Raw genomic sequence first — 15,503 nt, forward strand, 5'->3', positions numbered from 1 at the left:
GTGAAGGTGGTGAGGCCCTAGCACAGGTTATCCAGAGAAGCTGTGGCTGCTCCTGGATCCCTGGAAGTGTCCAAGGCCAGGTTGGATGGGGCTTGGAGCAACCTGGGAGAGTGGAAAGTGTCTCTGCCCATGGCAGGGGATTTGGAACTAGATTGTCTTTAAGATCCTTTCCAACCCAAACTTTTCCATGTTTCTATGAAATATGGGGTTTAAACCTGTGAGACAGGTAAAAGGATCCTCCAACTAAACAACACCTCTAATATATTAGTCATTAAATTATGTTTTCTGTTTCCTCTGGAGACACCTTCCTGCAGGGCACAGCTGGCAAAGCTGGCAGCAACCACGGAGGATCCAAGTGCCTCTCCCACAGAAACCAGGGCTTGGGAAGATCTCAGGAAGTTTCTGGACCATCCCTCGGCCCTGGGGCACAATCAGTGCTGGCTGAAACCCTTCCCACCATGTTTGCTCAACATGTTCTGAAAACCTCAAGTGATGCTGAGCCACTGCCACCCTCTCTGGCATTTGTTCTCTGTCAGGAGAGATGCTCTGTTTTCACCATCCTAGACCAAAGTTTGATTAGTTTAATCTAAGTCTTGTTTTGGGACCAGCTTGATTCGCCATTAACTTTTTACAATTATTATTACTTTTTACTTTTAAGTTGTTTTTTCTAGATGCCAGACAGAAATGCTCTAGAGCTGTGAGCAAAGGGCGAAGATCCTTGTACACCAGAAATCCCCAGACTATGTCTGATGTATTTTCTGCTTATTAAAACTGCCTGGCACCACTGAGATTGCCTGGGGTGCTTTCTGTGGGTGAAACCCAATAATATCTGATCTAGGGAATGATGCTCTGACTGCTGTGATGGCCTTGGCTGGAGCTTGGAAGCTGGTTTCTGGAATTTTCTGGGAAATGGAAAGCAGATTCATTGGTGTGGGCACCAAGGATGGTCCCGTCTGGGATCTTTGTAGGTCAATACACAGAATAACTGGAGCAAATCCCAGGGCAAGGACCAGATGACAGAAGAATCTTAATGGGGACCTGAACCATCATCCTCTACTACAGGTCCTGGTCACAGCTACAAATCTCTGGGATGCTCCTGCTGGGAAGGTTTTGGAGCTGAGCTGGCATTGTCCAAGCAAGAACAGTGCTGGAATAAAAGTGAGGAGTTATATATATAATATCTGAGGAGTTGAGCCCCTTCCAAGATGGGCAGGCACTGAGCAGGATGTTATGGACAGCAAACTTGGACATGAGCATCCAAACATGGATTTTCATGGATGAGCCATTTTGGGTCTAACCCTGAATATATTTCATTAAGTTTTTCTTTTTCTAAGCCCTGGAATCACGTGCTGGAAATATCCTTCTGGAGATGAACTGCTAATCCACACTTATCCTGGGAAATAAAAGTGTAAAAATCTGGTTTTGTAGAGATTTGAAAGCTCATCGCTCCAAGGAATTTCACTCGTTAGCCAGAGCAGAGGACTGGGCTGGAGTTGAGGTGGATGAGGAGAACTCCTGGGTCTTGCTTTTTTTTTTTTTTTCCTTTTTTTTCCTTTTTTCCCTAATTTTTTTCCTTCTCCCCCATTTTCCCCTTTTTCTCCCTTTCCCCTCACTCCTTTCCTCCCCCTATTTTTCCCTATTGTTTCCCAATTTTTCCATTTTTTTTCTTCCCCGCACCTTTTGCAAATTTACCCTTTCCCCCACCTTTTCTTCCCTACGTTTTTCCCCTATTTTCCCACTTTTTTTCACCTTTTCCCCATTTCTGCTCCCTTTTTTCCCGGTTTTCCCCCCTTTTTTTCCTAATTTTCCCCCCTTTTTTTCCATTTCCCCCCCTTTTCCCCCTATTTTTTCCCTAATTTTTCCTTTATCTCCTCTTTCTTTCCCAATTTTTTTCCTTTTCCCCCCCTTTTCCCGCATTTTTCCCAATTTCCCCCCACTTTCCCCAATTTTTTCCCATTTTCCCAATTTTTTCCCATTTCCCCCCTTTTTCCAATTTCCCCCCTTTTTTCCAATTTCTCACCCTTTTTTCCCCTTCCCTCCCCCATCCCCAACCCCATATTTTCCTGTCAGAAAATTAATCTGGAAATTTGGGAAAAGCACCAGAACTCCCAATTTTCATAGGGAAATCAGGCTGCATGCCTTGGGCATGGCTGGGCTGTCCTTCCCTTCCATGGGGAGTGAAGGAGGATTCCTCTTTACCTTCTGGGATGTCTGGACGTCCAACCCACCTGCCTTAAATTATCCCAGCCCTTTGAGGTTACTAAACATCCTGGGAAATTCCATTTTTGGATGATTTCTCCCCAAGGCAATGGTTGCCTGCTCAGTGTGCTTGGGCACAACCCCAGCCTGCCCTGCTGTGGTTTCCAGGGCAGGGCACAAACCAGGTCCTGTCACTGGTTCCAGACACTGGAAGCAGCCCAGCAGCCCATGGCACCAAACCTTGAGCAATTTTGTTCACCCCAGCAGCCCATGGCACCAAACCTTGAGCAATTTTGTTCACCCCAGCAGCCCATGGCACCAAATCTTGAACAATTTTCTTCACCTTTTTGCTGCACCTGCAGCAGCCAGCACTCCCTGAGCAGGACAGAGGCAGCAAAGCCACGTAGGACACTGATGTCCCTGTCACTCCTGTGGGTGTCACAGCTCTCACAAACAGCCTGGGGGGTGGTTTTTTTGAGTGCTCCTCACCCACTGGCCCAAACAGGTTTGTCCAGTGAGAGTTAAGCCAAACCAGGCAGACTTTGCCCTGGGGAGGATGAAGAAAACTCACCTGCAGCATTGAGGGGGTCTGGATGGGGCTGGAGCCTGCAGGAGATGGATGGGGAGGCTCTGGAGCACCCCAGAGATGGTTTGAGGAAAATCTTGACAACTCCAGGGGGGAGAAGCAGTTTTGCATGGAGCTCATGGTATCAATGTCAAGCACCAGGACGAAAGGATGGGTGTGACATTCAAATTTTCTGAAAAATCCCTTCGCCCAGGATTTTCTCCTGGGAAGATGAGAAGCCTCAGAAAAAATGAAAACAATTCTTATCTCATTTTCTTCTCCTGTGTTGTGCTCATGTGGAATGTGTTTGGAGATTGTTTACCCACAGGTGATTGTTTTATTGGATTCTGCTGTGGGTTTCCATTCTTTGGCCAATCAGTGCCAAGCTGTGTCAGGACTCTGGAAAGTGTCACGAGTTCTAACTATTATCTTTTTAGCCTTCTGTAAGTATCCTTTCTGTATTCTTTAGTATAGTTTAATTTAGTATTGTTTAATATAATATAGTATCATAAAATAATAAATTAGCCCTCTGAGAACATGGAGTCAGATTCATCATTCCTGCCTTTGTCTGGAGGCAGGGAAGGAATGATGAATCTGACTCCATGAATCTGACCCAAATACAATAGATGGGGTCCCATCCTGCACAGTTCAAAGAGTTTCTCTTGAGCTCCCTCCAAGCCGATGCCTCTTTCTACCCCCAGGGAGGGCATAAAGGAACCACAGTACAAATAAACACTCCTCCCAGGTTAAAATGCACCACCTTCACCTCCTGCTGCAAGCTGAGCTCCAGAGACGAGGACACACTGCCCTGGTGCTGTTCCAAAGCTCCTGGCTCAGCCCAGCCCAGGGATGCCCCCGAGGGTGTTTGCTCATCCTCAGGATCCAGCCCTGCAGGGTCTGGACTCCCAGTGCCCTGTGCAAGGGCAGAGATGCGAACAGGGGGATCTGAGTTTGTGACCCCCTTGTTTCTGAAGCAGCTGGGCTTTCCCTGTTTGTCCCACAGAGAAGATGGGATTGGTGCTCTGATGAGCTCAGAAATTTGCATAAGTGATGCAGGAGGCCAAAATTCCACGATCACACCCACATCCATTACACCCAGTTCTGTACTGCTCCTATCAAAAAACCCCACCATAAATCAACTCAAAACCCCTTTCCCAGTGTCTTCCACCCCTTTCTAAGGCAATCAGCTCCCTGTCACCTCCCTCCCATCTCTGCTGTGTCCGGGAAGCGAAGGGTTAAAAGCTCTGAAACTGCAAGAACTTCCTCCCTTCTGCAGTGCCACCCTCGGAATGACGCTGGTTTCTGCCGGGCTTTGCCCAAATATGTCCGTTTCCTCCTGAAAGACGGAGGAGGAAGGAAAGAAATCGAGATACAGAAGAAATATATATTATTTTTGTGTGTGTGTCTTTATCTAAGAGAAGGCGTCCGCATCCGAGGAACCCAGGCGTCCGAGCCAGCCCTGCCTCCTCCCGCTCCATGCCGTTCCGCAAAGGTAGGGATGGAGGGGTGGGCAGCATCCCGGCATGCTCGCACAGGGACCACCCGGGCATCCAGGGACCGCCTGGGCATGCAGGGACGGCCTGGGCACTCAGGGATTACCTGGGCATCCAGGGATTGCCTGGGCATCCAGGGATTGCCTGGGCACTCAGGGATTACCTGGGCATCCAAGGATTGCCTGGGCATCCAGGGATTACCTGGGCATGCAGGGATTGCCTGGGCACTCAGGGATTACCTGGGCACTCAGGGATTACCTGGGCATCCAGGGATTACCTGGGCATGCAGGGATTGCCTGGGCACTCAGGGATTACCTGGGCACTCAGGGATTACCTGGGCATCCAGGGATTACCTGGGCACTCAGGGATTGCCTGAGCATGCAGGGACGGCCTGGGCACTCAGGGATTGCCTGGGCATCCAGGGACCACCTGGGCACTCAGGGATTGCCTGGGCATCCAGGGATTGCCTGGGCACTCAGGGATTACCTGGGCATGCAGGGATTGCCTGGGCATCCAGGGACGGCCTGGGCACTCAGGGATTACCTGGGCATGCAGGGGTGGCTCCTGCAGGGTGGGCGATGGGAGCCCCTGTCTGTGCCCGGCTTTGGGGCAGGATGGATGGGGACACCCCTGAGGCTGTGTGGGTGTGCTCTGTGCAGCCTGAAAAGGGCGGCTCTGCCCTCTCCGCCTTTCCCGTGGGGTTTTCCGTCTGTGTCCTCCCTCAGGGGCTGGGGACGGAGGGCAGCGGGTGTTTCTGGCCAGGGGATGCTGCTGGGGACGATGCAGCCGAGAGCCGGCAGCCTGCGGGCATTTGTGTCCTTGGGAGGGGCTGGAAGGAGAGACAGGGCAGGTAAACAGCCCTCACCTTCCGTGCCTCAGATCTGCACCCCAAACCATCCCTTTTCCACAGAAATCCCCACTCACCACCCCCTTGGCTTGGCAGTGTGGGAAAGAAGCATCAAATATGGGACCTAAAGCCCTGCAGGTGCTCCTGTGCTGCTGTGGAGGAGTTTCCATCCTCTCCGGGCTGCTGTGAGGCAGAGACTCTGAAATGTCACCTCCTCCGCTTTGCAGAGAGAATCGGTGGGACACAGAGTAGGGATGCTTGGAGTGGTTTCTTTTGGAGAAATGGAAGGGGAAAAGTCTTCTCCAAGAGACAGACAAGCCAGGGGAGGCAGGCTTAACACCTCAGATCTGCACCCCAATACCATCCCTTTTCCGCAGAAATCCCCACTTGCCACCCCCTGGCTTGGCAGTGTGGGCAAGAAGCATCAAATATGGGACCTAAAGCCCTACTGGGTACTCAAATATGGGACCTAAAGCCCTGCTGGGTGCTCAGATATGGGACCTAAAGCCCTGCTGGGTGCTCAGATATGGGACCTAAAGCCCTGCTGGGTGCTCAGATATGGGACCTAAAGCCCTGCTGGGTGCTCAGATATGGGATCTAAAGCCCTGCAGGTGCTCCTGCGCTGCTGTGGAGGAGTTTCCATCCTCTCCGTGCTGCTGTGAGGCAGAGACTCTGAAATGTCACCTCCTCCGCTTTGCAGAGAGAATCGGTGGGACACAGAGTGGGGTGCTTGTGGTGGTTTCTTTCGGAGAAATGGAAGGGAAAAGTCTTTTCCAGGAGGCAGGGTTAACTCGGGATGTGCAAGGACACGGGCGGAATGTCCTGCCCAGCATCGCACCCAGGTGCTCCGGCCGGCGGGGCAGGGACAGAGGTGTCACACACTGGCGCTGGCACATCGCAAAGCAGCGGGGAGGGGACGGAACCGGCGGGGAGAGGCTGGGTTTGTGATTTGGAGGATGTTCGGGGGTGCCCGCAGTGATGCTCCCAGAGCCGGCAAGGTTTGTGCTGCCTTTGGAAGGTGAGCACAGCGTGATGTGCTTCACACCCTCGCAGCTCGATTGCAGGGCTCTGCTTAATTCTAGGTGATGAGTGGATTAATTGGGAGCAGAGGGAGAGATGCTGGGGAGGAAGGAGCGTGTGAGGCTCTAAAAGAGCGGGGCTGGGGAGCAGGGAGGGACTGGGGGTATTTGTCCTGCGTTTTGGGCAGCTCCGTGGCCCTGCTGGGGTGGAATGAAGGGCAGAGCTCCAGCGTTTGGGGACATAGGGTGCATTTGCAGCAATTGATGCTTTTCCACCTGGATCGGGTGTTTTGGGACACCGTGCTGTGGTTGCCATCGCTGCCGGATTTGCTGGCACAGCTGACCTCGGTTCTGCAGCCCTTGTGGCACCGTGGCAGCCGTGTCTGCCTCCAAACTTCCCCTAGAGGTCAACCTTGAAATGCCAGAGCGGCTCTCGGCAGCTCCGTGCATCAGCCTGCAGCTCCAAGGGGGCAGAGAGGCCGTGTGGATAAGTTTTATCCATTGCTGGTGTGTTTAGGAATAATTTTGTCACCACAAGAGTTGTCAAGTATTGTATTTGAGGAGTCCCCAGACGAGGGGAGGAATGATGAATCTGACTCCACGTTCTCCGAAAGCTAATTTATTATTTTATCTACTATATCATATTAAAGGATACTATACTAAAGAATACAAAAAGGATACTTACAGAAGGCTAAAAAGATAATAATGAAAACTCGTGACTCTTTCCAGAGATCTGACACAGCTTGGCCAATGAGTCAAAATAATTCACATGAAAACAATGAACAATCACCTGTGGGTAAACAATCTCCAACCACATTCCACCTGTGAGCAAAACACAGGAGAAGCAAATGAGATAATTGTTTCCTTTTTTTCTGAGGCTTCTCAGCTTCCCAGGAGGGAAATCCTGGGTGAAGGGATTTTTCAGGAAATGTGGATGCCACAGTCAAGCACTGGAAAAGCAGTGCCTGGGGGACTGGTGGAGTCACCATCCTGGAGGGATTTAAGACATGCAGATGTGGCGCTTGGGGACATGGTTTAGTGGTGGCTTGGCAGTGCTGTGACCTGGCTGCAGCCTTCAACCTCAGCTCAGAGCATCCCCACAGCACCAGCCCTGCCTGGAGCACTGCTCAGTGGCTGCTGCTGGGCTCCCAGGGACACATCCACAAGCCACCAAGGCAGGAGGGCTGTGGAGAGCTTGGCCTTGTGGCTGCTCTTCAAAAGCTGCCCACAGCAAGCTGTGCACGTGCTGAGTGTGCAGGTGGGTGTGAAGATATTTTCCTTCTAGTTCAGTTTGGTGCATAAAAATCCTTTTTCAAGGTGGTGGCTTCAGCTGGGCTGGGATCTGGCCATGTTCCTGGGGACCCCAGGCAGCTTGGCAAGGAGGCTGGGCCTTTACTCCAGGAGCCTTTTGGGAACAGCATTGTCGCAGACATCTTTTCATTTAAAATCCTTTCCTTAGGATTTTTTCCTCCTGAGAAGCTGAGAGGCCTCAGGAACAAAATGTAAACAATGATTATCTGCTGCTGTGGAATGGAACAGGTGGATTTGTGATTGGCCCATGTTGGATGTTTGTAATTAATGGCCAATCACATTCAGCTGGCTTGGACAGAGAGTCCGAGCCACAAACCTTTGTTATTCATTTTTTCCTTTCTATTTTTAGCTTAGCCAGCCTTCTGAGATGAAACCTTTTCTTCTATTCTTTTAGTACAGTTTTAATGTAATATATATAAGAAAATAATAAATCAAGCCTTCTGAAACATAGAGTCAGACCTCTGTCTCTTCCCTCATCCTGAGACCCCTGTGAGCACTGTCACACAGCATCTCACCTCAGAGCTGATCCAGGCAGCAAAGAGGAGGCTCTGCCCAAGGCTGCTGCTCTGCAGACCCTCTTAAGGCACAGGGACACTTTGGGATGAGCATTTTGGAGGCTCTCAGCTGTCTTTGCACCCCCTGTGTGTGGAAATGGAGCATCCTGTAGTGGAAAATGCAAACTCCACCCCTGTTCTGGCTGGTTTCTCACTGCTTGCAGCTTTGGAGACCTTTCCTGTGAAATCCTGGTTGCCTTGGCTCTGTTCTGCCTCCTTTCTCCTCGGGCATCTTAGCCAATGGCATTGCCACAGGATCTGCACTCCCTGGCTGTGTCACAGCTGCCATTTAGCTGACTTCAAGGCATTTGGCAGTTTCAGAGTTTAAAGAAAGGTATTTCTAGGAGGGGTGCTCAAGCACAGCCAGGAGGAACAACCTCAAGGCATTTGGCAGTTTCAGATATTAAAGAAAGGTATTTCTAGCAGGGCGCTCAAGCACAGCCAGGAGGAACGAGCTTAGGACAGAAATTAATTTCTCCCAGCATTGCTGCATCATCTGGGAGCACGGAGAGAGCCCTGATCCCCAGGCAGTGCCACCACCCTGGCACTGTGGCTGCAGCTCTGCTATCTGGAGGTGCTGGGAGTTTTCACCCAAAGTGCCCTTCCTGAAAAATGTGATTTAATTACTGCAGCTGACGCGAGGGAGCCTGGGAGAGTGCAGGTGATAAGCTGGCAGGGCACTGCCAGCCAGCAGGACATTTGTCATCTGTCAAAGGACAAATGAAACCCCTGTGCTGCTGGCTGGGAAGGAGCTGGAGATAAGAGTGAAAGGCAGTGAGCAGGGAATGAACACAGGATGATAGAAGCATGGAACAGTCTGGGTTGGGAAGGATGTAAAAGATCACACAGTTCCAAAGCCTCTGACAGGGCCAGAATATCTTGTGCACAATCAGGTTACTCAAAGTCCACTCCAGCCTCACCTTGAACACTTCCAGGGATGGGGCATCCACCACCTCTCTGAGCAACCTGTGCCTGGGTCTCACCACCCTCATCATAAACAATTTCTTCCTTATATAAATACATTTATATATATATATATATATATACACATTTATATACATTTATATATATATAATAGTATATATAAAAATAATAGTATATATAAATAATATATATTCTATATAATTTATATATTAAAATTTCATCCTTATATAAATTTCTCTATATATAAATTTTATATATATAAAAATTTATATATATAATATAAATTATATACAAATAATATATATAATATAAAATTTATATATTTATATATAATATATTTGAATTATATATAAATTTAATATAGTAATAAATTTTATATAATATATATTATATATAAATAATATATAAAATAATATATAATTTATATCTATATATAATTTATATATATATATAATTTTTATATATAAATTTCTTCCTTATATAAACCAACCCTCTTTCACTTTGAAACCATCAGCCCTTGTCCTATTGCAACACACCCTGCTAAAAATTTGTCCCTTTTAAAAATTGGTTCCCTTCAGGCACTGGAAAGGGCTCTGAGATCTGCCCAAAGCCTTCTCGAGGCTGAACATCTCATCTCTCTCAGTCTGTATCTCATCACTTTGGGAGGGTTTCTGGATTGCAGTCCCACATGCTGCTGCCTTTGTCACCCATCACTCCTTGACGCCGTGGCTTCCTGGCAGCCCTGGAAAAGGTTTTATCCAGGATTTCCTGTCAGAGGCACTGGGCAGGATTTTTAAGCACTGATGGATGCAGAGAAGAAGCCATGTGAGGAGTCAGGAGCTGCCTGGGGGGGTCCTGCCAGCTGCAGCTCCCTGGTGACAGTGACACCGTGGGTGTCTGCTCAAGGAGCAGGGAGGGAACGTGTGGCAGAACTGGCCCTGGCTCCCCTGACTCACAGGCCCGTGCCTGAGCCAAACCAGCACCTTGTTTTCACTGAACACCTTCCCTGGAAGGCTGGAAGTCCCCTCCCATCCTGCTGTGTCCCCTGGCCTGTGTTTCTCACTGTGGTATTTTCACTCTGGCTCTTGGTTTAGCTTTATCCCCTTTCACCTCACCCAAAGGAGCAGGTGTCTGTCCCCCATCTCACCCCTCCCTGCACCTCCAAGAAAGCCCTGGCTGACCACGACCTTTCCATTGCCCCTTGGCCTTTGCACTTTCTTTAGCATTTATGGCCACTCATGGGGAGATTTTAATGGATTTCAGGGTCACCATGCATGGTTTTGTTCGCATTATCACTCACTGGGTCATGCCAAACCAAGCAGCAGAGGCCACCACATCTCAAGGTGCTGGTGCAGAGGAGCACATCCCAGGCTGTGGTGGCCAGGTGGGACAGCCCTGGCTGCCACCAGGTGCAGGTGGGACCACCCTTCCACTAGAAACTCTTGCAGGAGGGTTCTAAAGGCTGCAGTGAGATTTCTGGGACCTGCTCTGCATTCTGATGACTCCACAGAAACCAGCTGGTGGGGACAGGACAGATATGGGTTGTGAGCACCTCTCAGACTCCCTGAGTCTGGGAGTTAAACCACATAACAATATTGAAGGTACATGCTCATGGCCCAACCTGGGAGCAGGCAGGCACACCTGTAACCTCCCTGCCAGGGCCAGCACCTCACCAAGCAGCTCAGGATGCTGGAAAACCCCTCCTTTTGCCATCCTGCCTCCCTCCTGGCAGGGATGGGGAAGGATTCTCCTCTGCTGCATCTCCAGCCACCAGCTGAAACCAAGCTCAGTGGTTATATCACACAGGAGAGCAGCTCAGATTGGGCTTGGGCTTCACCCCAGTGCTGAAATCCCACCACAAACCCCCCAGACCCCTTCTCCACCTGTCACCCCACCATCCCTGTGCCACTGGGAGCCTCGCCAGCAGAGCTGCTGCCCTGCTGAACCTTTCCCCAACACACCCTCTGTGATGGAGAAATTGATCTCGGCACAAAACAGCTCCAAAGGCTTTAAATCAGATGACCACAGGGTTTTTTTTCTTCATGGAGGGACGTGGGAGGATTTCAAAACCAGCAGCCAGCAAGGTGTGATCCCTGTTTTCCTGGTGCGTGCGTGCAGGCACTCACATCTCTGCAGGGCACCTGATTCTGATCCCCATCATAACTCCATTCTAAGTTGGGTAAAAAATAAAAAGGATGGGGCACAGTCCCCAGTTGGGAATTGTCACCCTGGTGTTTTAAGATTTTCTAAGCCTTCTGATGTTGAAATTCTTGTAGCAAACTTTCTCACACACTTTCTGTAAATAACTCATTGTTTTGCATTCCTTTATGGAGGAGGAGAAATTTGATGGGGTGAGGGTTTGTCCAGTGTCATTGGAGAGGTGGCACTGTCACCCTCCAATCCACTGTCACTCTTGGAAAACTATAAATGTTGGAGTCAGAAAATAAACTTCCTTTATCCTTCACCTTGAGAGCAGCGGTGTGAGCTTGTGTTCTCTCGTGTCCTATAGTGACAGGGAGTCAAGATGAAGCCCACACAAGCAGATTTAGGTTTCCTTTGTGTTTTCCCCTGGAGAATTCCTTGTCCTGGCAAGGATGCCACTAATTAGGATTCCACTGGGGCAGCATATCTTGTATAAACCTTAAATATTCCTTGCTATAAAGAACAGCTGTTATCCTCTCCATGGCATCCTTTCCCAGGCCAAAAGCTATTCCCCAGTTTTCTCCTTCCTGGAGAGCAAAATCCCTCTCATTTTGTCCTTTTCCACATACCCAATTCTGAAAATATCTCCTTGCTATTGCCAACCCTGTCCCATGAGGTTTGGAGATTAAACCCCTCCAAACCCAAGAGGTTTGGAGATTAAACCTCTTCCAAAACTACAGGGCCTGGAGTGAGATGTGCCCTTCCTTGGTGCTGAGGAAGCAGCACCATCCAGACCAGAAAACCCAGAAAAATTTTGTATGCCACCCTCTTGCTAAAACATCATGGAATTGGGCTTTCCTTTTGGTTTCTCTTAATCATTATTATTATTGTTAATAATAATAGTAATAATAATAATAATAATGATAATGATAATGATAATAATAATAGTATAACAACAACAACTTCTGGGACTTCATGCTGTTTGTTCAGAATTGACTGCTGAGACCTTTTTATTCCCCCCCTCCCCAGTCCTTTCCTCCTTGTTGGGCGTTTTCCAGCTTCATCAATTGAGGCAGGGGAAACTGAGGCACAGGAGGGCTGAGATGGGCTGGAGGCTGTGCTGATGGTGCCTTTAGCTGCTCATACCCACGGATCCAGCTCTGTCTGCACCAATCCTGGCCGTGCCACAGCATCCTGAGGTGTGTGTGCCCTGTGCAGGTGCATTTTGAGGATATTACTTGTGCAAACTTCATGGTAGTGCAGTGCAGAGCTTCCAAATCAACCCCTGTGGGTTTGATGGGCAGGAGCAGGGTGTTAAAACCCCACTGGAGAGATGTTCATTGGGGTTGGAAATCAAGGACAGCTTTGCTCAGCCCTGAAAAAGAATATCTGAGGACAGAGGGGGTGAGCTGAGACAGACAAATATCTCCTTGTGAGATGGTTTGGTGAGAAATGATGCTGCTGGGGAAGGGGTGATGGGGAAGGGATGATGGGGAAGGGGTGAAGGGGAAAGGGTGATGGGGAAGGAGGTGATGGGGAAGGGGTGATGGGGAAGGGATGATGGGGAAGGAGGTGATGGGGAAGGGGTGATGGGGAAGGAGGTGATGGGGAAGGGGTGATGGGGAAGGGGTGATGGGGAAGGGATGATGGGGAAGGAGGAGATGGGGAAGGGATGATGGGGAAGGAGGTGATGGGGAAGGGGTGATGGGGAAGGAGGTGATGGGGAAGGAGGTGATGGGGAAGGGGTGATGGGGAAGGGGTGATGGGGAAGGGATGATGGGGAAGGAGGAGATGGGGAAGGGATGATGGGGAAGGAGGTGATGGGGAAGGAGGTGATGGGGAAGGAGGTGATGGGGAAGGGGTGGTGGGGAAGGGGTGATGGGGAAGGGGTGATGGGGAAGGAGGTGATGGGGAAGGGATGATGGGGAAGGAGTGATGGGGAAGGAGGTGGAAGGAAAGGAGGTGGTAATTCATGGAGAAAAGGGGGCATTGCCATGTCCTTGTGCAGCCCCAGCCCCACTCTGGGCTGGTGTGGAACAGCTGCATCCCTTCACCCAGCCCGAGTTATTTATTTATTCCTGTCCCCTCCAGCCGCCGCTGGAGCCTGTTTACCCCATGGGACGCCAGCAGAGCCTTTCCCAGGGCACCGGGGCAGGCTTGTTTACCAGCTGCATTTATCATTTCAGCGGCTGTGCTGGCAGGGCCGCCCCACGGGCCCCGCAGGCCCCGATCCCTCCGGGAGCGCTCCGGGCTCGGCAAACACGTGAAGGGAGCGTGCAGGAACCCTGCTCTGTGTGTGTGTGTGTGTGTGTGTGTGTGTGTGTGGGTGTGGGTGTGGGTGTGGGTGTGGGTGGGTGCCCTTTGCTGCGCTTTCCAGGAAGCCCCGAGAGCAGCTGAGGCTGGTAAACAACGCGGATAATCTGTCAGTCCCTCCCCGCGGTGCTGGTGACTCGGGCCCTTGTGTTTTTCATATCCTGTCCTGCGTTAGCACAGAACCCCGAACTCCATGTACAGTGTTAGTTGGCTTCACAAACTTCACAAAATGTCTTCAAAATTTGGTCAGATGAAGCAATCTCTCTGGGCCTGAGATCCAAGCACACCCTACTGCCTCAGATCCCCAAAAGTCTAAACTTCATTAAGTCCTGATATGCAAACGGACCAAACTCATATATGTCTGAAAAACTTGTGACTGTCATTTATTTTGGGTGTACTTTTGTCTACTCCCTATAAAGTGTTAGTTAACTTGACAAACTTCACAAAATGTCTTCAAAATTTGGTCAGACGAAGCAATCCCTCTGGGCCTGAGATCCAAGCACACCCTGCAGCCTCAGATCCTGAAAAGTCTAAATAAAATTGAGATGAGGAGCAAACTGGGGGTATGTGACTTCATTAACCCCTGGTAGGCAAATGGGCCAAACTCATACATGTCTGAAAATCTTGTTGGGTGTAGCCCCTTGGGGAGGCTTTGTCTACTCCATATAAAGTGTTAGTTAGCTTAACAAACTTCACAAAATGTCTTCAAAATTTGGTCAGATGAAGCAATCTCTCTGGGCCTGAGTTTCAAGCACACCCTGCAGCCTCAGATCCCCAAAAGTCTAAACAAAAGTGAATTTGGGGGATTCTCCAAGTGAATTTGCAGGGGGGGAAGCAAACTGGGGGTATGTGACTTCATTAACCCATGATGGGCAAGTGGACCAAACTCATTTACATCTGAAAAACTTGTTACTGTCATTCATTTTTGGGTGTAGCCTATTGGGGAGGTTTTGTCTACTCCATATAAAGTGTTAGTTAGCTTCACAAAATGTCTTTTACATTTTGGTGGGACAGAACAATCCCTCTGGACCTCAGATCCAAGGATTCCCTACAGCCTTAAGCCCCCAAAAGTCTAAACAAAAGTGAATTGGGGGAAGCAAAATGGGGGTATATGACTTCATTAACCCCTGATATGCAAACAGACCAAACTCATATATGACTAAAAAACTTGTTGGGTTTTTCATTTTTGGGTGTAGCCCCTTGGGGACACTTTGTCTGCCCTTAATGTACCTGAAGGCCCTTCATTAAATATACCCATTTTTATTATTTTAACTTTGTCTGGCCTCTGTTCCTAGGTGAGCCCAAAACCACATCAGTACTGGGAGGAAAATTGGGTATTTTGTCTCCTGCTCCCAAATCCATGAGCCCCAAGGAGGGATGTGGCTTCCCAGTTTCAGTTTCTGTTCAGCCAGGATGTTTCAGCTGCCTTTACTGGGGGATAAGCAGGGTTGCTCTGGCTCCTGCTCGTGGGCTTGAAGGTGAGGACTGAACAACTGCTGAGTTCTGTGCTCAGGAGACCAAACTTTTCCACCCCAAAAATGCAAGTGGGCACTGCCAGGTCACTGGTACAAGTGCAGAATAAAGGCTCCTCAGTCACCAATATGAATTTATTTGGAGGAAACTCATTACTTCATGCCAGGTATGACCCAGGCAAGCACTCACCTTAATGCCAGTAGGAGGCTCTAACATAGCTGGAGCAGAAATTTGAGAATTTTATTTGTTTTTTATTTTCTCCTTCATACTGACTTCCTTAGAAATCCTCCTTATTAGCAAGGGATTTCTCACAGGAGCAGCAGGACATAGCTGAGGCTGTGATTTGGACTTAGGCACGCTCCTGATAAAGCCCTTCCACAAAAGGAGTGTGGGATGGCTTTATGCCAACACCAAGTGCTCCAGGGATGGATCCATGCTCACAAAACAACATTCCCATTCACAGCAAAATAAAGAAAAATAAATTTATTGAATAAACAGTATACAGAATCATAATAAAGAAAAATAAATGGTAGGGTTTGGATTTTTTTTTCCAGCCTGGGTCCATTTCCAGCTGGATCCCAGCTGAGGACAAGGTTTTGGGGTGGGCAAGAAGGACTCAGAAGTAGCTTCACCACCAAAATCTCCATGTTGCTGAGCCAAGCT

The 15,503-nt window shown here is 49.2% G+C and overlaps 1 protein-coding gene across 1 annotated transcript in view; it reads left to right on the top strand.

Moving 5' to 3' along the window:
* The first annotated feature begins 4,110 nt into the window (after positions 1 to 4,110).
* Positions 4,111 to 15,503, top strand: part of PFKFB3 (6-phosphofructo-2-kinase/fructose-2,6-biphosphatase 3) — a 47,546-nt gene continuing 36,153 nt past the window's right edge. Inside the window, exon 1 of the mRNA XM_059471801.1 lies at positions 4,111 to 4,256. Coding sequence (XP_059327784.1) covers positions 4,241 to 4,256 — 16 coding nt within the window. The 5' untranslated portion in view covers positions 4,111 to 4,240. The remainder of the gene's footprint in view (positions 4,257 to 15,503) is intronic.

This window comes from Ammospiza nelsoni, chromosome 5, assembly GCF_027579445.1.
Source record: "Ammospiza nelsoni isolate bAmmNel1 chromosome 5, bAmmNel1.pri, whole genome shotgun sequence".
NCBI lineage: Eukaryota > Metazoa > Chordata > Aves > Passeriformes > Passerellidae > Ammospiza > Ammospiza nelsoni.